At 47.1% G+C, this 20,683-nt stretch overlaps 2 protein-coding genes across 3 annotated transcripts in view; one reads left to right on the forward strand and one right to left on the reverse strand.

The window, feature by feature from the left end:
• The window catches only part of Pfdn1 (prefoldin subunit 1), a 757,967-nt gene that overhangs the window by 297,212 nt on the left and 440,072 nt on the right, over positions 1–20,683 (reverse strand). The gene's annotated exons all lie outside the window — the stretch shown is intronic.
• Positions 1–20,683, forward strand: part of Psd2 (pleckstrin and Sec7 domain containing 2) — a 37,626-nt gene that overhangs the window by 7,655 nt on the left and 9,288 nt on the right. The window contains exons 5-7 of the mRNA XM_051202410.1: positions 3,472–3,584; positions 4,320–4,378; positions 20,043–20,132. Coding sequence (XP_051058367.1) covers positions 3,472–3,584; positions 4,320–4,378; positions 20,043–20,132 — 262 coding nt within the window. The remainder of the gene's footprint in view (positions 1–3,471; positions 3,585–4,319; positions 4,379–20,042; positions 20,133–20,683) is intronic.

The raw sequence follows: 20,683 nt of genomic DNA on the forward strand, positions 1-20,683 counted from the left end.
GGGAGGGGCAATCTCTCTGAGCTAAGGGTTGTGTTCACAGATGTTTCATACTTTTAAAAAAACTTTATGATGTTTTGAAAGATTTATGTATTTATTTATGCACTGTTCTGCCTGCATTCCAGAAGAGGGCACCAGATCTTCTTACAGATGACTGTGAGCTACCATGTGGTTGCTGGGAATTGAACTCAGGACCTCAGCCAGTGCTCCTAACCTCTGAGCCGTCCCTTCACAGCCCTCATCTCTTATACTTTTAAAAAATCAGTTTTTATTCTTTTCCCCTCTGTTTTGGTTGGGATATTTTCTGTTGGCTTCCAGTATACTTGCCATTTTGCTACCATTGAAGCCAATGAAAACTTACTGAGGGCCTGGCTCTGCATGAGTAGGAAGGGTGAGGACCACAGTTCAGACTCTGGCATCTGTGTCAGTGCTAAGTGGGCATGGTGTCTGCCTAAAATCCCAGTGTGCAGGAGGCAGAGCAAACTGGCTATCTACCATGTCCAGATCAGCACACTCTCTTGGTTCAAATGAGAGACCTCAATATATAAGGTAGAGAGCAACTAAGGAAGACACTTGATGTCAACCTCTAGCCTCTGTGTGCATACGCGTGCACACACGCACAAATTCAAGCATTCATACCCTCAGGCATGCATATCACACGTTCATTATACCCAAAAAGAACCTCATTAAGCTTTTAATTCTCAGTTACATTTTACATTCTAGAATTTCCATCAAACTTAAGCTTGAAAATAGATTCTAATTTTCTGTGGGACTCCTCATCTTTTCACTAACTCATCTGGATCATATATATGTTTGGTTTTTTAGTGTGTTTGTGGTGTGTGTGTGTGTGTGTGTGTGTGTGTGTGTGCATGTGTGTGCGTGTGTGGGAACGTGTGTAGAAGCTGAGGTTGATGTTGGAGTCTTCCTCAATTGCTGTCCATTCTATTATCTGAGGCAGAGTCACTCATATGAATTCAGGGCTCACAGACATGACTAGCCTAGCAAGCTGGCTTGCTCTAGGAGCAGCCTCTCTCTGCCTTCTGATTGCTGGAATTACAGGCGGGTTCCTGTGTTCACCTGACATTACAGGTTCTGGAGATTTGAACTCCACACCTCATGTTTGCATGGCAACTGCTTTGTTCCCTGAGCTGCCATCTCTCTAGCCCCCACTTTGTGTCTATTTCTGATTTCTGGTTTTTTTTTTTCCCCTCTTGGTTTTCCAGCACCTATTCTGTTTCTTAGTTTGCCCAACCCTTCCTTTACAAGGCAATTGTAAAGGGACGTGGGACACAGCCCTAATCCAGCCAGAGCTGAGGAGTGGCAGCTCTAAGGCTTGACATTGTTCAGGGCTGGTTCTGAGCTTCAGCCTTGCATGGAGAACTGCTGTGTCATTGGGACTGTCCCCCTCGGTGGTGATGAATCCTCCTTTTACTACCTCCTTGCAGCAAAACGGACCCCTCAAAAAAAAATCCCTCTACTTCTGGGAGGCTTTCTGCCTAGCTTCTCGGCTCCATAACTGCCACGCCTTCAGAGTCTGGCAACTGTGTGTCCACGTGCTAACAACCCTTCTAGACTCCAAATTTGTTTTTCCATCCCCAAGAAAGGACCCGATATACTGCCTTTTGCCCATGGGCTTTGTTGGCAATACACCCAGGGAAAAGGTGGCTGTTACATGTCAGCCTGCTCTGTCCAGTCCTCTCCATCTTGAGATCATGGGCCTGTGTCTCACCTGTAGCTTTCGGAACTGCACCTGCTGCCATGTTGGGGATGTGAAGTGCTCTGCTCCGAGCAGCTCTGTCTTGAGCTGAGCCTTTGGACTGCACCAAAATGAGAGCGATCAGAAAGGCAGTGTTAAGTGGGATTGGCTCAGCATCAGAGGCATGGGTGCTGGGCTGAGGGCCCATGGGGAAAGGTTTTAAGTGGCTTCGGGTACAGACATAATTGTAGGGTGCTAGTTGAGAGTCCTGAGCACATGGTGAGGGTAGACTAGGAAGGAAGAGAAGGAGATAAAGACGAAAGGAAGGCCAGGCGTGGCAGCACAGGCCTTTAATCCCAGCACTTGGGAGGCAGAGACAGGTGGACCTCTGAGTTCGAGTTCAGCCTGGTGTATGGAGAGAGTTCCAGGACAGTTAGAGATATGTAGAGAGACACTGTTTCAAAACAAACAAACAACCGTCCACCCCAGAAAAATGGAGAACAAATCACAGAGACTTGGTGCAGCGTGGCTCAGATTTGGGGTGGGGGAATGAGAATGGAGGGTGGGTTTAGGGCTTAACTGATGGAGAGGAGGGATTAGGAAAGACAGAGCAGGCTGATGTGTGGGGCTGGCAGCCTAGGACAGGCTGATACTGGCAGATATTGGCCCTGAAGTGCTCATTTGCCTTGTTCAGAGCCATCCCCCTGCCTGCTTCCAGAAGGGTGCTGCAGGGATGAGAGAGAGAGAAGAGAGAGGGAGAGAAGGAATTCTGAGGTCTTAGAATCCAGAGGCCATCTTGGAGGGTTGTGTGGGGGTCTGCCTGGGGGTCTGCCTGGGGTGTGTGTGTGTGGGGGGGTCTGTCTGGGGGTCTGTCTGGGGTGTGTGTGTGTGGGTATCTGGGGTGTGTGTGTGTGGGGGGTCTGCCTGGGGGTCTGTCTGGGGTGTGTGTGTGTGGGGGTCTGTCTGGGGGTCTGTCTGGGGTGTGTGTGTGTGGGGTCTGCCTGGGGTGTGTGTGTGGTGTCTGGGGTGTGTGTGTGTGTCTGGGGTGTGTGTGTGTGTGGGTCTGTCTGGGGTGTGTGTGTGTGTGTGGGGTCTGCCTGGGGGGTCTGTCTGGGGTGTGTGTATGGGGTGTGTGTGTGTGTGTGTCTGGGGTGTGTGTGTGTGTGTCTGGGGTGTGTGTGTGTGGGGTCTGCCTGGGGTGTGTGTGTGTGTCTGGGGTGTGTGTGTGTCTGGGGTGTGTGTGTGTGTGGGTCTGTCTGGGGTGTGTGTGTGTGGGGTCTGCCTGGGGCGGGGTCTGTCTGGGGTGTGTGTATGGGGTGTGTGTGTGTGTGTGTCTGGGGTGTGTGTGTGTGTGTCTGGGGTCTGTCTGGGGTGTGTGTGTGGGGTCTGTGTGTGTGTGTGTGTCTGGGGTGTGTGTGTGTGTGTGTCTGGGGTGTGTGTGTGGGGGTCTGTCTGGGGTGTGTGTGTGGGTCTCTCTGGGTGTCTGTCTGGGGTGTGTGTGTGTGTGGGTCTGTCTGGGGTCTGTCTGGGGTGTGTGTGTGTGTGTGTCTGGGTGTCTGTCTGGGGTGTGTGTGTGGGGTGTGTGTGTGGGGGGGGTCTGCCTGCTGTGTGTCTGGGGTCTGTCTGGTGTGTATGTGGGGTATCCAGAGCCAGGAGCTGGGGTACAGGAGCACTGGTGTCATGTGTGTGTCTGTCTGTGGGGAGTAAGTTTCTACTTCTGTGAAGAGACTGAACCAGGGGCTCTGAGATTTGCTCAGCAACCTTGAATTACATTCTAGAACCTTCCTGAAGGCCTTCCCACTGATGGGGGAGACGCAGGAGCGAGAGCGAGTCCTTACCCACTTCTCCCGCCGGTACTGCCAGTGTAACCCAGATGACAGCACATCAGAAGGTCAGCACGCCCTCCCTGTCCCACCTCCCATATTCCTGGCTGAGCCCTGGTCTACTCCCACCCTGGCCCACCTGCCGCCTCTGTCTTGCAGGCCCAGGTGGGCCATTCGCTCTGGCAGTTAAGATTGGATGAATACATTTGGATGTGACCCATACCTGAAGTCCCAGGAATTTGCAGGATGAGTCAGGACTATTTTGAGTTTGAGGTCAGCCTGGGATAAGTAGTGAGACCCTGCCTCAAAAACCAAAACAATAAAAATGTCCAGTGAATATCGGATGGCCTAGCACTGGACAGGAGAGGACAAGTTTCTTGCTCGTGGCCATTCTGTTCCCAGTGCCTGTAAGTCCTTCCTACACTCAGTCCTTTTAGCATAGTCCATGTTCCATGTCTCCCGTCACAATACTGACTCTCGGCAGGGGAGGGGGCATTCTATGCAGGACTTGCCATATGGATGAACTGAGTGACTAAGTCTCTTATTGCTATTGAGAGACATGGCTTGGGGACTCAGAGCCTTTCTTAGGTCTAAGGTTCAAGGTGATTTGTCTGCAACGGGCAGACATCTGGGCTAGAGACTGCCCGGAGTGGTTAGAGGCCCTGGGGGATTGAGCATTACCCAGGCATTGGCCTGGGGGCAGATGTCTGGTTTCCTTGGTTTGTGTGGCCTCTAGGCTGGCAGGTGGGAGACCCTGGGTGGGAATGAGTTCTCACAGTGAGAATCCACTGTGTTCTGTTTAGATGGGATCCACACACTCACCTGTGCCCTGATGCTGCTCAATACAGACCTGCATGGACATGTGAGTATGGGGTCTGTCAGGGGACATGTGCTCTCACTGGCTCCCTGTCATTGAGGGCCAACCCTGTAGCCATCCCTCTTCCTGAAACTCTTGGACGGGAGGAGTGTTTTCTCTTAACAGACCAGGGAGGTGGCTGTCTTGCTTCTAGATTTGACCCTGTCCTGGTTTTAACCACTGGTTCTGGTTCCTAAGAACAGCGTGAGAGCAGTTGATGCACATGGGAAGTTTTCTGTTTGATGTTAGAGACAGGGTCTCTCTGTGTAACCCTGGCTGTCCTGGAACTCTCTCTGTAGACCAGGCTGGTTTCAAACGCAGAGATCTGCCTGCCTCTGCCTCTGAGTGCTGGGATTAAAGGCGTGCACCACCACTGCACCCAGCTAAGGCACATGGGAATTTCAGACATGGCAAGTAGATATGCCATCAGGACACATCTGTGGTGGAGTCCGTGCCTTGCTCTGCCAAAAGGCTGCCTGCTCTTCCATTTCTCCTCTAAAAGCCCAGATGTGGCCTTCCTGAGATGTCATGCCCCAGACAGCTAGCTGGTCTTTGCCCACCAACTGTCAGGTTACTCTTACGGGGTTTCCTCCTCACCCCTTCACTCTCGTCAGGCCGGTGAGTGGAAGAATAGGCATGGGGTGCCCTGGCCCCAGGCTCCCCACGCCCACTAATTCCTTCTTCCTTCCTCTGCTGGCTACTGCTCTGGGCGCCCCGGCCTTCCTTCCTCAGGTGGTAAGTGCTGCTGTTAGAGTGTGCATGCTGTGTGCTTAGTCCTGCCTGCATTCACCCTCTGCGTCCTGTGTCCTATCATACCATCCGCCCCACACAACCGCTATCCGGCCATCACTCAGTCAGGGCTGGTCAGAAACCCTCCTGGGAGTTGGGTAGATTTAATAACTCAGTGACAGCAAGGTCTAGAATAAACCAGAAAAGCCCAGGAGATATGGACTGTAAGAAAAAAAATTAGGATAGAGAAGCTTCACAACCCATTCTTGCCTTCATTGGGTAGCTATGTGAGCCTGGGCAAGTCACTTCCCTCTCTGAGTCTCAGGTTCTGCATCTTCTCAGGGCAGTGATGATTTCCTCCAGTGTCTTGGGGAGGACAAGAGTGGCAGCAATTTATGTCAAGTGTCAGGGCCTGACCCTGGCAAGGATTTTGCTGCGAATAATAGAATGACATGCCCAGTGGTATCCATCCCTACTCTTACAACTTGAGTGATGGACAACCTGTCGGCACAATCTTGAGGCTGGTGGCAGCTTGAGTGACTGAGGGAGAGGAGGAGTAGCAGGCTTGTGGGCTCATGAATGAATATGATGTGTATTCCTTGCAAGCAGAAGTGGGTGGCCACCCTGCCCAAGCCAGCCCTTCCCCGAGATTGTGTCCTCTGTCCACAGGTGTCAATAGCCACTTGAAAAGGAGTGCTAAACACACCCCTCCACACTCTCAGTGGAGAGACGAGAGCATCGTGGGCCTTGGGTCTGGGCCCTCAGCTGAGGAGGGAGTGGTGGTTGGGTGGGGTCTTCACACTGCTGCAGACACTGAGCAGGAGCTCCCTTGAAACATCATTGCTCAGCAAGCAGAGGGGAGGGCCCTGGGTTAGGCTTCTCTATGTTTGCCCACAGCACAGCTGTATGTCCTGGAACAAACTTAACCGACCAAGCCTTTATTTATTTCTCCATCTTGTAACCCCTGCCTGTGAGTTTCTTTCTTTTTTAAAATTTATTATTTTATTTTATGTGCTTTGGTGTTTTGCCTGCGTGTATGTGTGAGGGTGTCAGACTTCAGTAGAGAAGCTGCTGGTGGGTGGAAGGACCCGGGGAAGATGTGGGATTTGATGCCTGTCTTTAAGGATTCCTTCCAGGGGAGCCGTAAAAACAGTCTAGGATCGTTCTAACCTGAGTGCCATGCCAGACTTTCAGGAAAAGGCTGGTTGCCCTGGGTCAAAAGTGATCACCAAGTGTCACTGTCTGAATAAACACCCAGGCAGCACCTAATCCTAGCCAGTCTCTACTCTGGGCAAAGATGTGGGTAGGGAGGTGGTCACCCTGACACGAGAGAGCCAGGGTTATAGTCATGAGATGTGACAAGCTGTGGCTTGTTCCTGCTAGAGGACAGAGGCTGTGGGAAAGAGACCCCAGGGCCCAGGGTTCAAGGAGGGCCCGTTGATGACAACATTCAGGGTCCCCGACCACACTCCTCTTGGCTGTGCTGTTGTCTGGGTCCCCTGTCCCTGGACATGTCTTTTTATCCAGTGGCTGTCTGTCAATGTGGCTTTCAAGCGAATAACTTTGGTATGTCTTCTCTTTTTCCCCTTACCTTGGCCAGTCTTGCTTTTTGGCCTAGAGAGAGACGGACTTTAGGCAAGGGTTTGACTTGGAGTGTGTTCTCTAGAGTGACTAGGATGTCCTCATATATCAGTAAGGCCAAAAAGGCATTCCGTGTTGTGGAAAACTTGTGTACACTCGCTGATTAATTTCACTGTGGTAAGACACAGTAGCAAACGCTGACTATTTTAACCACTTAGAAACACAGGGTGCAGTGGCATTGAGCGCAATCCCAGTGATGTGTGTACTGGCACCCATTCCAGAATTTCCCCTCACTCTCAAAACCATCCTCAGAGCCAGCAGCAGCCACACCTCCTCACCTCTCCCAGTCCCTGGATTGGGATCTGCTTCCCCATACGATCTGTCTGCTGTCTGTTGTAGCTACTTCATGTGAGTGGAATCGTACAACCCCGGCCTTCTGTGTCTGGCTTATGTCACAACATACTGTTTCGAGGATCCTTCATGTTGTAGCATGGGTCAGTACTTTATTCTTGCTTAGGGATAAGTAGTGTATCATTGCACGGATATGGCACGTAGGACATACATGGACATTGCATGTGGAGTTATGAAAATATGTGTGCAAGTTTTAGTTTGTACAACTGTTCCCAATTTTTGTTTTTGTTGTTGAGACCGGGTTTCATTATGTTGACCTGGCTGGCCTGCAACTTGCTGTGTAGACCAGGCCGAACTCAAACTTATAGAGATCTAAGCTGCCTGCCTCTGCCTTTTAAGTGCTGGATTAGGGGCACGTGCTACCACACCTCACACCTCCCTCAATTCTTTTTAAAAAAATATTTAGAAAATCTCTCTCTCTCTCTCTCTCTCTCTCTCTCTCTCTCTCTTCGTGTGTGTGTGTGTGTGTGTGTGTGTGTGTGTGTGTGTTGTGCACATGTTGGGGTTAGAGGTCAGCTTTCAGGAATTGGTCCTTCTCTTCCTCTATGTGGGTTTCCCAGGGATTGAACTTAGATCCACAGGTTTGGCAGCAAGTGCCATTACCTGCTGAGTCATCAAGCTGGTCCTTAGCTTCTCACGTCTTTTAGGCATATGCTCAAGGTAGGCTTGCTGAATTACATATTTTTATTTAAAGGTCTGGCACATTGGCTAAATATTTCCTATCCTTCTAGCAATACACAAGGGTTCCAGTTGTCAATGGCATTAACCTTTCTATTTTGAAAATATTATTGACATCTCTAGTTTTTCAGTTTGACTCTGGTGCTGTGGACTGAGCTCAGGCTCTTGCGTGTGCCCAGTGAGTGCTATACCTCTGAGCTACAGTGCCAGCCTTGCTGTGGTTTTGATCCACTGGTCTCCATGGCTATGGTAGAGTTGCTACCCACACGCCTGATGACCATTTGTGTGTGTTCTTTGGAATGCCTGTTCAGATTCTTGCCCACTTAATTTTCTTTATTCTCCTACTCTGTTGCGTTGGCTGGGTACAAGCTCACAGCTTTCTTGACTACAACTTTTAAAGTGCCAGGTTATGGGCATGCCCCACCAGGCCTGGTTCCTTTGTCCAGTTTATAACTGTTTTTGTTGTTGCATTCTGCTGGCTTCCTGTATTCAGAACACTAGACCCTTATCAAGCATATGACCTGAAGATGTTTTCTCCTCATTCTCTCTCTCTCTCCCTTTCTCTCTCCCTCTCACCCTCTCCCTCTTTCTGTCTCTGTTTCTTAAGGCAGGGTTTCTCTGTGTAGCTCTGTAGACCAGGCTGGCCTGGAACTCACAGAGATCCACCCACCTCTGCCTCTGCGTGTGCCGCCACCACCACCTGGCCTCTTTCTCTCTCTCTTGATAGAGTCTTGTGATGTAGAACAGTTTTTAAAATCTGAATAACATCCCAATTTATCTTATTTTTCTCTCTCTCTCTATGTATGTGTGCATGTATATGTGTGGGTGAACCTGTGTGCACATATGTGTGCAGGAGGCCAGAGGTCTATGTGGGGTATGATTCCTCTGGAGCCAGCCATTTTTTTTTTTTTAAAGACAAGGTCTCACAGGGATGTGGGACGTTAGGATGTCTGGCCAGCAAGCCCAAGGAATTCTCTGGTCCCTTTTCCTCCAGCCCTGGATTACTGGCATGCACTGCCAGGCCAGACTTTTTACCCAGGGGCTGGGGATTGAACCTAGTCTTCATGCTTGCGCAGCAGGTGCATTACTGACTGTGCTCTTCCTCCAGCCCTACAGCAGCCTTTTTTTGTTTGTGCGTGGGGCATCATGAATCAGAATCTATTTCCAGGGTTGTGGTGGCACACACCTTTAATCTCGGGGGCAGAGGAAGGTGTGCCTCTGTGATTTAAGTCAGCATGTTGAGTTCTAGGTCAGCTAGGGCTAAAGTGAGACCCTGGGCCAAACAAACAGGCAAACAAACAAGCATTAAAAAAGGAAACCATTGCCAGCTCCAAGGCCATGGAGTTTTGCTCTGTTTTCTTTTGGGAGTTTTAGCTCATCTATCTAGTTTTGAATTTTTCTTTTTTGTTTTCTTCAGCACGGAGGATGGAACTTAGGGCTTCAAGTGTGCTAGGCTAGCACTCTCCCACTGAGCCCTGGCCCTATGCTTAGTTTTAAATTCTAGTCTGAGTAATGAAATACAGATACAGATGCGGAAGTAGGAGATACAATTCCATTCATTTGCATTTGTACGTCTGGCCCCAGCATCATTTATGCAGAAGATTATTTTCCATTCAAACAGTCTTGGCAAACTTGTTAAGATCTAGCCTATTGGTAAGCGTGGTGTTATGTGTGAGTAATCAACACTCAAGAGGTGGAGGCAGGCAGAACTTGAGCTTGAGGCCCCCTCCACTACAATACACACCATCTCAAACAACAACAACAAATGGATTGATTTTAAATTATAGGTTTGAGGCTGGGGAGCTCAGTTGGTAGAGCACTTGTCTAGCATTCATGAGGCCCTCAGTTCCATGCCCAGTATCCACAGAACTGGATGTGATCACACACACTTACGATCCCACCACTTAGGAAGTGGAGGCAGGAGGATCAGAAGTTCAAAGCTGCCCTTGTATATATAGTGAGTTTGAAGCCAGCCTGGGATATAGGAAGCCTTATCTCAGACAAAAATTATAGGCTTGCTTCCTGACTTGTAATCTGCTTTGCTGCATTTGTAACTCTATTCTTATGTGAGTGCCCAGCGTTTTCACTACTGTGGCTTTCTAGTAAGTTCTCAGTAGGTAAAGTCTATTCTTCTTCGTTCTAGACTGAGTGAGTGAGTGGGTGAACTCTTGCAATTCCACACAAACCTTTGCATTTCTGAAGAAGCATGTGTGTAGCATAGAGATTTTGATGGAGATTACCTTGAGGTATTCAGGTCGGTTAGGGGAGAATTACCATTTTAGCACTGCTAAAGTCTTCCTAATCCATGAACAAAGGGCGTCTTTCTGAGGATTTATACCTTCTTAATTCGTTTTAGAACTCTTTTAGTTCTGAGTATACAAACCTTTCATCTCCTTGGTTGAATTTTATTTGAACCAGGGTCTCATGCTGTAGCTCAAAGCCTGGGACTCACCATGTAGCTCAGAGTGTCTCAAGCTCGCTGTCAGTCCCCCGCCTTAGCTTCCTGGGTGCTGTAATTACAGGCTTGATCCCTGTGCCCAGCTTCCTTGGTTAAATATATTGGAATTTTATTATTTTTTAGAGACAGGATCTCATGTATCCCAGGCTGGTTTGGAACTCAGTATGTAGCCTGAGCTGGCCTTGAACTCATGATCCTCCTACCTCAGGTTTGCTTGTACATGAGTGTGGAAGTCACAGGTGGACATTGGGGGCCGTCTCCCATCACTTCCCATCTGAGACAGTTTTTCTCACTGAATTTGGAGTTTGCTGACACAAACAGAGTAGCCAGCAAGCCTCAGGGGCCCTCCTGCCTGTCTCTGTACACTACTACCATGCTGGCTTTTGTGTGGGTGCAGGAATTAAACTTTTAGGTCCCATGCTTGTGTGACAACTACCTCACCGGTCCATTTCCCCAACTCCCTCATTTTATTCTTGCTGGTGCTGTTGTAAATAGAATTGTTTCCTGGATTATATTTTCTGATTGCTCACAGTTAGTATACACAAATCCAACTTGGGCCAGGGAGATGGCTCGGTAGGAGAAAGCCCTTGATGCACAGCATGGTGACCTGAGTTCAATCCCTGGAACCCATGTAAAGGTGGAAGGAGAGAAGAAGCCACTCTGCAGATTCCCTCTGACTTCCACATGTGTGCTGTGGGACACCCACCCACCACGGCATATATCATGCACTTACATACAATAGCAGATGTAAGAAATTAAAAAAAAATTTGGAACAAGTATTGAGGTTGGTTGAGACAGCTCAGCAGGTAAAGGTGCTGAGCCAATGACCCAGTCTGAGCCCTGAAACCCACATGGTGGAAGGAAAGAATGGCTCTTACAAGTTGTCCTATGTGTGTTCTTCATGCATATGCTGGGCACACACATGCACATGCAAACACATTAGATGTAATTAAAAAAAAAAATGTAAGCCCAGTGCCAGATCTTGGTTACCTCTTTTCAAGTTGTTGGTCAGGGGGCCCCGTAGGCACCCAAAACGTTATAGGCTATTGCCATTGCTCTTGGTTATCTTCCAGAGCTTGATGGTAGGACCCATAGCTAAAGATGACTTGAGTCACAGAACATGGAGAAATCAAGCTGGTCCTGGCCTGGAAACTTTTTCCCTATTGACTAGGTGCCACAATACTGGAAGGTGCTATTCACACTATCTGGGGAGACAAGTCATCAACAGTTTTACCCAACTGTAAACACTATAAACTTCAATAACAACTGGTCTGGAAAGATAGGTTCACTGGTACTGTAGTGGCATAACTATTGTGGGAGCAACCAATCACTTTGTGCTTGGACTTAAGGCCTGTTCCACAAAACAGACTCATGCCTGTTACCTTTAACTATGCCAAGAATTGCTGGGTAGGTCACAGGCTATAGGGGAGAACCTGCTATCATTCTGTTACGTGGACACAGTGTTAAAATTCCCTAAGCACTTATTGAAATCATCTGCCAATGAAAGACCCGAGGAGGGCGTGGACCCTCATGCCCTGACTCAGGAAAGGCGCCCCCCGCCCAAATCACTCACGTGAAGCATGCAAAGGCATGAGGTCTTTTATATTCCAGTGCACTTGGGTCCACAGCCATACTCCACGTGGGGTAGAGGACTGGGAACCCTGGGTACAGGGTTCAGATAGCTTTTATAGGGTTACAACAAAGCCCGCACGTCCCAAACCAATCATCTCATACCATCCAGTGCAGACCAATCAATTTGAACTATCCAAGCCTGTGCTTAGCCCAGGAAGTCTGCTTTCGCTAGGGCTTCTGGGTAGTGTGACAAGGCTCATTTCATGTGTTCATTCACTCACAGGTGCTGTCGGTAAACCGCCCTGTTGTAAACAGTCAAGAATGTGACCTTTTGCCTACTCACTGCTAGGGGGCAGAGTCTAGGGAGAATTAGGCTAAATTTTTCCATCCTTACACCATCTCTCATCATCTTTGTGCTGTAGAAGGTGACTACTGCAGAGACCCACCGCTGGTCAGTGTGCAGGGAATAAGATTGTGGGGTGCTCATCCCTAAACTGGTCAGCAATATTGTACCCCCTCCTCCCCCCGGCCCAGGGATGTCAGTGGAAGAGGGGACAGAAGACTGTAACAGCCAGGGGCAACTGCAGCAACGTAGTGTTTTGTAGACATCAGAGGGCAGTTACACAAAAGGACTCACAACAGCTGTGACTGCACGTACAAGAACTGCTTATGACTGAGGCAGCCAAAAGCTCAGCATGGGCGGGGCGCGGCTCGAGAAGTTTCAACCTTAGCTGAGGAGCTATTGGCAATTGATGGATGGCTGCTGAGCAAGAGAGCTGGTTTGCTTCAGGGATACAGCCCTGGGGAAGCGGCCCATGCTCCAGCGGGTGTCTTAACACCTGTGTACACACACATGCAGCAGCACAAATCGGACTCCGAGAAGTTGGGAGGGAAAAGTGGTGGTGGGGGATGGGGAAGCAGTTGGAGGGAAGCGCAGGATTTGATCAAAACACATTGTTTGAATCTATGAGATTCTCAAACAAAGCACACACTTTTTTATTTTTGAGGCAGGGTCTCATTATGTATCCTTTGTTGGCCCTAGAATTTGCTGTGTAGACCAGACTTGCTTTGAAATTGCTGAGAAATTTCTGCCTCTTCCTCCCCAGTGCTGGGACTAAAGTCTTAACAGTACCACACTTGATCTAACACACACAATATTTAAAAGAAATCTTGAAAAAGGAAATGCATCTGATTTTTATACATTGATCTCATATTTTGCAACACCAATACATGTGTCCATTAGTTTTAGTGCTTTTTCTAGATCTTTTCCTGCACATAACATCATGGTATCTGCAACTAAAGATAAAGAACTCTCTGCCTTTTAATTTGATTTTTTTCCTAATTGATCTGACTAGGACTCATTTATTTATTCTTATTTATGAGATAAGAGTCTCTGTACATAGCCCTGGCTGTCTGGAACTCACTATGAAGACCAAGTTGGCCTTGAACTCACAGAGATTCTCTTACCTCTGCCTCTCTAGTGCAGGGATTAAAGCTGTGTTCCATAACACCCATTTGGCTAGGACTTAGTACAATTTTGTAATGGAAATGTTTCTGATTTTAGAGGAAAAGCTTCCAGATTTTCACAATTGTATGTCAGCGGTGGGCTTTTCATAAACACCCTTCCTTAATTTAAGGTGGTCCATTCTATTCCTTGCTTGTTGAGTATTTTTTTCCCATTTATTTATTTTGGGAGGGGACATGTGTGTGTGTGTGTGTGGAGGTCAGAGACAACTTGCAAGAGTTGGTTCTTTCCTTCCATCATGTAGGCCTTAGGGCTAGAACTTAGGTCATCGTCAGGCTTGGTGGCAAGCTTGCTGGCAAAATGTCTTTACCTATTAAGCGATCACATAGCACCTGTGTATAGTCCTTTTAAGATGCTGATGGATTTGGCTTGTTAGTATTTTGTTGAGGATTTTTGCATCTTTATCCTAAAGAATTACTGATCTTTTCTTGTAATATTTTGGCCAGACACTGGTATACCCCTCATTTACAGAGTGAATTAGGAAGTGTTTCTCAAGAGTGTGTCCACTTCATCTAGGTTTTCGAACTTTTTGGCATCTGCTTCTTTAGTATTCATGCTTATTTATTTATTTTTGTCTACTTGGTCTTATGAGCAAGTATCGAAAGAAAATGATGATATGGCCACTGCATGGTATGGTTGAGGAGAAAGGTTTTACTTTAGATACGAGGTAGAGTTCAGCCAGAGGCATCTAGAAGAGTCCAGACTGAACCAGGCCATGAGAGGAGGAAAAGAAAGAGGGAGAGGGGAGTGGGGAAGGGAGGACAGAGGGCAAGTGGACCCAGGAGCCGTGGACCCAGAGCCAAGAGTGAGCCGGCCAGGAGCCAAGAGAGGAATGACTGGATGCACAGGGAGGAGAAGCCCAGCCAGACACTGACTGGAGGGCTCTGGGGTAGTAGGTGGGGTGAGGAGTGATGGGAGGAACCACAGATACTGGATGATTCTTGTCCCAGGTTTCTTTGGAACCTGACAAGTAGTATGAAGATCTGCAACCAAAACTGACTGTGTCATCTTTTGGGTCTATCAAGTTTTGTGTCTTATATACTATTTGACATATACAGATTTACTGTGATTTTGTTTTCTGCCTGAATGATGCTTTTTTTTTTTTTTTTTTATAAACCATGAAAACATTGATTCTTTCGTCTTTTAATGCTTCCTATCATCAGAGCTGTGCTGTAGACATTAGTGAGTCTGTAATGGCGATGTTGTGTTAGTTGTGTGGTGTACCTCTTCCTAGCTCTTGGCTTTCATGGTGTCTGTTTATTTATATTTAGGGCATGACTCTTGCATTGTATACTTTACAGATATCAGCTCTGATAACTTCCTTTTAATTTGACCATTTAATGAACTATGACATGTTTTAACTTAAATATATCAGGATAATTTTGTGCTTTGGTTCATGCCCTTAATCCTAGCATGCAGGAAGTTGAGGCAGGAGAATCATTAAGAGTTTGAAGCAAGGCTAAGGTACAGATCGAGCTCCTGTTCTAAAACAAAACAAAGTAGTAAGTAAATAAACAAGCCAAGTTATGTTTTCTTTCTGTTTTATTCATCTGTTCCTTGTTCCTTTTTTTAAAAAAAAATGTAACTTTATTTTATGTGTATTGGTGTGAGGGTGTCCAGTCCTCTGGAACTGGAGTTACAGACAGTTGTGAGCTGCCCTGTGGGTGCTGGGAATTGAACCTAGAGTCTCTGGAAGAGTAGCCAGCGCTCTTAACGGCGGAGCCATCTCTCCAGCCCATTCTCTCTTTCTTTTTCCCCCCTCCTCCTTGTCTACTTTTAGATTGTTAGGTGTTTTTTTTAGATTTCTGTTTTCCTCTTTTGTTATTTTCTTAGTTGTTCATTCTTTCAGAATTCAGAATTCAGAAATCTGCCTTTTGAGGTGCTGGGGATCGAAACAGGGCCTTACACATGCTAGCAAGTACTCTATCACTGAACTACACACCCAGCCTTCAGAATTCTTTTTGTTGTTGTTGTTGTTTATGATGTACATTTCTGACTTGTTAAAAGTGTGTTTCTAGCCGGGTGGTGATGGTGCACTCGGGAGGCAGAAGCAGGCAGATCTTTGTGAGTTCGAGGCCAGGCTGGGCTACAGAGTGAGTGCCAGGACAGGCTCCAAAGCAATACAGAGAAACCCTGTCTCAAAAAAATCCAGAGAGAGAGAGAAAAAAAGCATGATTATCAGTTCTGGGGCCACGTGGCCACGTGACACCTAAGGACACTCCAGTTCATTCACTGCTCTCAGCTTTCTGTCCACTCACATTTTATTCTTGTCCATGCTTGCTGCTTCCCTTCCCTTCCCTCTTTTTTCCAGATTTCCTCTCCTCCAGGCTTCCTGCTTCCTCATGCTTTCCTTTTCTCACTCTCTGTCTGCCTCCACACTTCCTGATTCCCAAGTGTAATGTTTTAAGAAGGAAGGTGAGAATGGGAGCCTTTTGGAGGTCCTGGCAGGGTGCCTTGCCCAAAGACTTAGTGCGAGAGGGTTATGGGGGGGGGCGGGAAAGAGCTTAGGGCTGTCCCTGAGTGGGGACACAACAGAGGCAGCCGACAGAGAGGCTGCTCCCACTGTGGGAACTAACACCAGCCTTCCTGGTCTCCCGTTCTTCCTACTTCCACGCTCACGCTTCCTGTTTCTCCATGCCTCCTGCTTCTCCATACTTCCTGCTTCCCCACGTTTCCTGCTTCCCCCCACTTCCCTTTTTCACATCTCCATGCTTCCTGCTTCCTCATTCTTTGTCACCCCATGCTTCCTGCTTTTTCACACTTCCTGTTTCCCCATGCTTCTTCCTTCTCCACACTTCCTGTTTCTCCACACTCTCACCTAGAATTGTTCTTTCTGACTGAAGAATTCATTGTAGCATTTCCCTTCTTTGTTTCGATTTCCATGTTGACATATGGCCGAGGTATTTCTCAGGACCCTTTGCCCTTGGTAGGCTCTGACTACTTGGGTTACTTGGTTCCTCAGCCATTGGGCCATGCCTCAAGGAGGAAAGTTTCCCAGTGCCGGACTCTCTCTACATTCCTGGATTGGCAAGAACTTAACCTTGATGTCTGTTTTGTGCCTTCACACAGTGTTCCATTAATATTTCAGCTAAGGCCTTTCCCACTAATTTCTATTTAGGTGTGTGTATATGTTCTGTTGTGCATGTGTGCCACATGTGATGCCCTTGAAGGCCAGAAGAGGGTGCCAGTTCTCCCGGAGATACAGAAGGTTGTGAGCCACCCAACACGGCTGGAACCAAATTCAGGTTGTCTGGAAGGGCAGTAAGTGCTCTTAATCTCTGAAACACCTCTCCAGACCCCTAACAGTTATTTTTTTATTGGGAAGGTATCTTTTGTAAATAAGGATGTGTCATTATTAAGATTTAAAAAAAACTGTTTATTATTAGTTTATTTGTTTTGAGACAGAGTCTTATGTAGCCCGGACTAGCCTCAAATGCACTGTACTACTGAGAATCTGAGGATCACCTTGCACTTCTGGTCCTCCTGCCTCCACTTCTCAAGTGCTGGGATTACAGGGACTTGTTAATATGCCCAGTTTATGTGGTGTTGTGGAGCAAACCTAAGGCTTCACATATCCTAAGCAGCATTCTACCAACTGAGCCACACACCAGCCCATTGCCTAGCTATCTTTTGACCTAGTACTCTCAGTGACTGAGAATGCTCAGTGTGTGTGGGACTCAAAGGCAGTGTTTCCTCGTGTCTTTATATTCTTTTATTGCAAACGCCCATGACACAGCTGTATGCGTATGTCTGCACACAGCAAATGTATACATGAATAAATGAATACATAAAAATACACACAGAAACACCAAGGAACACATAGGATCTTTTCTTTTTAACCCTTTGGAAAAAATTGAGAAAATTCTCATCAGCCATATATTACGCCTTACATTGTTTGGGTACAGTGACATGTATACCTATTATTCTAATTCAGTTTCTAGTGTTGTGATAAAGATGGTAACCAAAAGCAATCTAGGAAGGAAATGGTTTACTTGGGTTACAGTCTATCATCAGGGGAAGCTAAGGCAGGACCTTGGGGTCAGAAATGGAAACAGAAGCCATGGAGGACTTTTTGTTGTTGTTATTTTCGAGACAGGGTTTTTCTGTGTAGCCAGCTGTCCTGAAACTTGCTTTGTAGACCAAGCTGCCCTTGAACTCACAGAGATCCATCTGCCTCTGTCTCCCAAGTGCTAGGATTAAAGGTGTGTGCCACCACTTCCTGGCTGATGGAGGAATGTTTTTATTGGCTTGTTTGGCCTGCTTTCTTTTTTCTTCGTTTCTTTTTTTTTTAAGACAAGGTTTCTCTGTGTAGCTCTGGCTGTCCTGGAACTTGCTCTGTAGACTAGGCTGGCCTCAAACTCAGAGATCTGCCTGCCTCTGCCTCTTGAGCACTGAGATTAAAGGCATGTGCCACCACTGCCCAGCTACAGCCTGTTTTCTTTTAATTAACTAACTAACTAACTAACTAATTAATTAATTAAATGTGCATTGATGTTTTGTCTGCATGTATGTCTGTGTGAGGGTGTTGGATCAATTGGAACTGGAGTTACAGACAGTTGTGAGCTGCTATGTGGGTTCTGGGAATTATTGAACCTGGTTCTCTGGAAGAGCAGCCAGTGCTCTTAATCTCTAATCCCCCAGCCTGCTTTTTAATATAACCCAGGACCACCTTGTGACAAAACTTTTCCTGGGATGGTGCAACACACCAAACTCATACCAAGCCAAAGTATGGATATTACCAAAGTCCAAACTGGTGAATCAACTCTTTTTTTAAATTTTATTTTATTTTATTTTATTTTTTTGAGACAGGATTTCTCCATCTGGCTGTCCTGGAACTCAGTTTGTGGACCAGGCTGGCCTTGAACTCACAAAGATCTGCCTGCCTCTGTCTCCCAAATGCTGGGATTAAAGGCATGCACCACCACTGCCTGGCCAAATCAGTAATTTTTGTTTACTGTAATATGGGTGAGGGGTTACTTAAAGGAGCAGAAATGACTCAAGGGCACCTGCATCACTAAAGCCCACCCCAGCATGGGTGACAACTCAAAAGTCTGGGAGCCTGGAGTACACTGCATGGCCTATAGGCAGCTCAATAGTTTGGAGGGTGTTTTTCCAGGTGCCTTAGCTTTCTGCTTCTTCCAGGCAGCTGGATGGGCCCTAAGCATCTTGGCAGGGTTGCTTGTCTGAGAATCTTTGCAGCTTTGCTTTATCTGAAGGGGACTGTCAGCTTTTACTGTTTTCTTTGGCAGGGAGGGACCTAATGAATCTGGTCAGTTTCAGGGATTTCCTGAAAATATTTTGAGTTGTTTACCTTTCTGCTTAGTGGACGTCCTTGAAGAATGAAATGTTGGAGGAAACTGTTACACAACATGTCCAACTAGATGTCCAACTTCCCACAAAAAGCTGGCCCCTCCCACATCAATCATTAATTAAGAAATACAGGACAATATGATGGGGACATTTTTCTCAATGTAGGTTCCCTTTTCCTAGATGACTGTAGCTTGTATCAAGTTGACAAAAAAAAACTAGTCAACATATCTATAATCCCAACATTTGGAAGGCTGAGGCAGGAGGATCTCAAGTTTGAAGTCAGCCTCAGCTATTTGGTGAGACCCTGTGCCACACACACACACACACACACACACACACACACACACACACACACACACACACACACCCCTACCTTGCAGCATTATTTTACAGATTATTTCTGTGGTATACAACTGCCCTACATGAAGTTAGTAGAGGTCCTTTGTTAAAGAAATGCCAACATCAAGAATTCTGAAGCAGTGCACATGGAAATCTGTCCTTTAAGATTCTGGCACACATGAGCATGTTCAAGGCTCTGAAGTGTGAAATTCAATTTGCTGGACTATAATATTTATTTATTTATGGTTGTCCTGGAAACACATATTCTCATGTCATGGGATGCTAACATTCCATAGCAAACCCTGACTCTCAAATCCTCCCATAGTTGAAGTGATTCCTATGGCCTCTCCAACAGGCCTTCTCCAAGGATACTCGGAAAGTATGAATGCCAGGTGGTGGGTTTGGAGGGCTTGAGCCATTCTAGTGAGAAATTAACAAAAGATAGAATTTGGGGGTACAGACATCCACCCCCAGCCCTTTGCCAACCCAGCTCAGTATGGATGGCCCACGTGTGCTGGTGGTAACTGATTTTTGATCTCCTAAGACCTGATTCCCCCTTACTTGACCTTCCTCAGGGAGGCCGCCCTGAGCCCACCCTGTACAGGTGAGAGGGTAAGAACGTGGAGGGATGTGCTGGTGTATACAGCACCTGCTCAGGAGCCAAGAGGCTGAGTGAGCTTGGGGGATGGGTGAGGGCATGGGGTCTGATGCACACACACTGGGCCCTTTCACTCCCTTCACACACTGCTTTACCGTCTCATCCTTTCTGGTTTTGCTTTGTGACAAGGAGATATGATAATGCCCAGAGCAGAGCAGGCACCTGGCAGTCTCAGCTAACCAGACTCCTTCACTGAATTTGAAGAGAGCCTTTCTGTTGCTTGTGGATCAAATAGACGTTTGAATGCAAAAGTGTTTTGTAATTTCTTGGAGATGAAAGAGTAGCTGGGCAGTTTTATGTTGATTACTGCCCTCAATGCTGCCTTATCTGGCTGACTGGACAGGGCAGGGGGTGTGGACCACACCAGCCTTCTTCCCTACTCTCAGGCAGAACCATTTCTCCATGACAGAACATTGGCAAGAAGATGTCCTGCCAGCAGTTCATTGCCAACTTGGACCAGCTGAATGATGGCCAAGACTTTGCCAAAGACCTGTTGAAGGTATTATCTGTTAGTCCTCTTGCCCCTTGCCCACATGGAGTAAAATTTTGCCCCACTAAACCTTGGCATTCTAGACCCATGCACTGCAACCAGGGCCCCATCACTCTGGGGCAGAGCTGGAGACTGCTTTGTTCCTCAGTTGATGGTTCTGTCTTCTCCAAGAAAGATAGATGGTGAGGCTCTCTGCATTTTAATTTTAGTGCTCCAGTCACCACCATTATCTATCACAGCGATAGCTATCACTACCACCAATTGTAATGGCTGCCACCCATCACCACCACCATAACAACCACCACCACCATCACCACCACCACCATAATAACCATCACCATAACAACCACCACCATCATCACCATAACAACAACCACCATCGTCATAACAACCACCACCATCATCACCCTAACAACCACCACCATAACAACCACCATCACCATAACAACTACCACCACCACAACAACCACCACCCCACCACCATAACAATCACTATCACCATAACAACCACCACCACCATCACCATAACAACCACCACTACAATCGCCATAACAAGCATC

Source organism: Phodopus roborovskii, unplaced genomic scaffold, assembly GCF_943737965.1.
Source record: "Phodopus roborovskii unplaced genomic scaffold, PHOROB, whole genome shotgun sequence".
Lineage (NCBI taxonomy): Eukaryota > Metazoa > Chordata > Mammalia > Rodentia > Cricetidae > Phodopus > Phodopus roborovskii.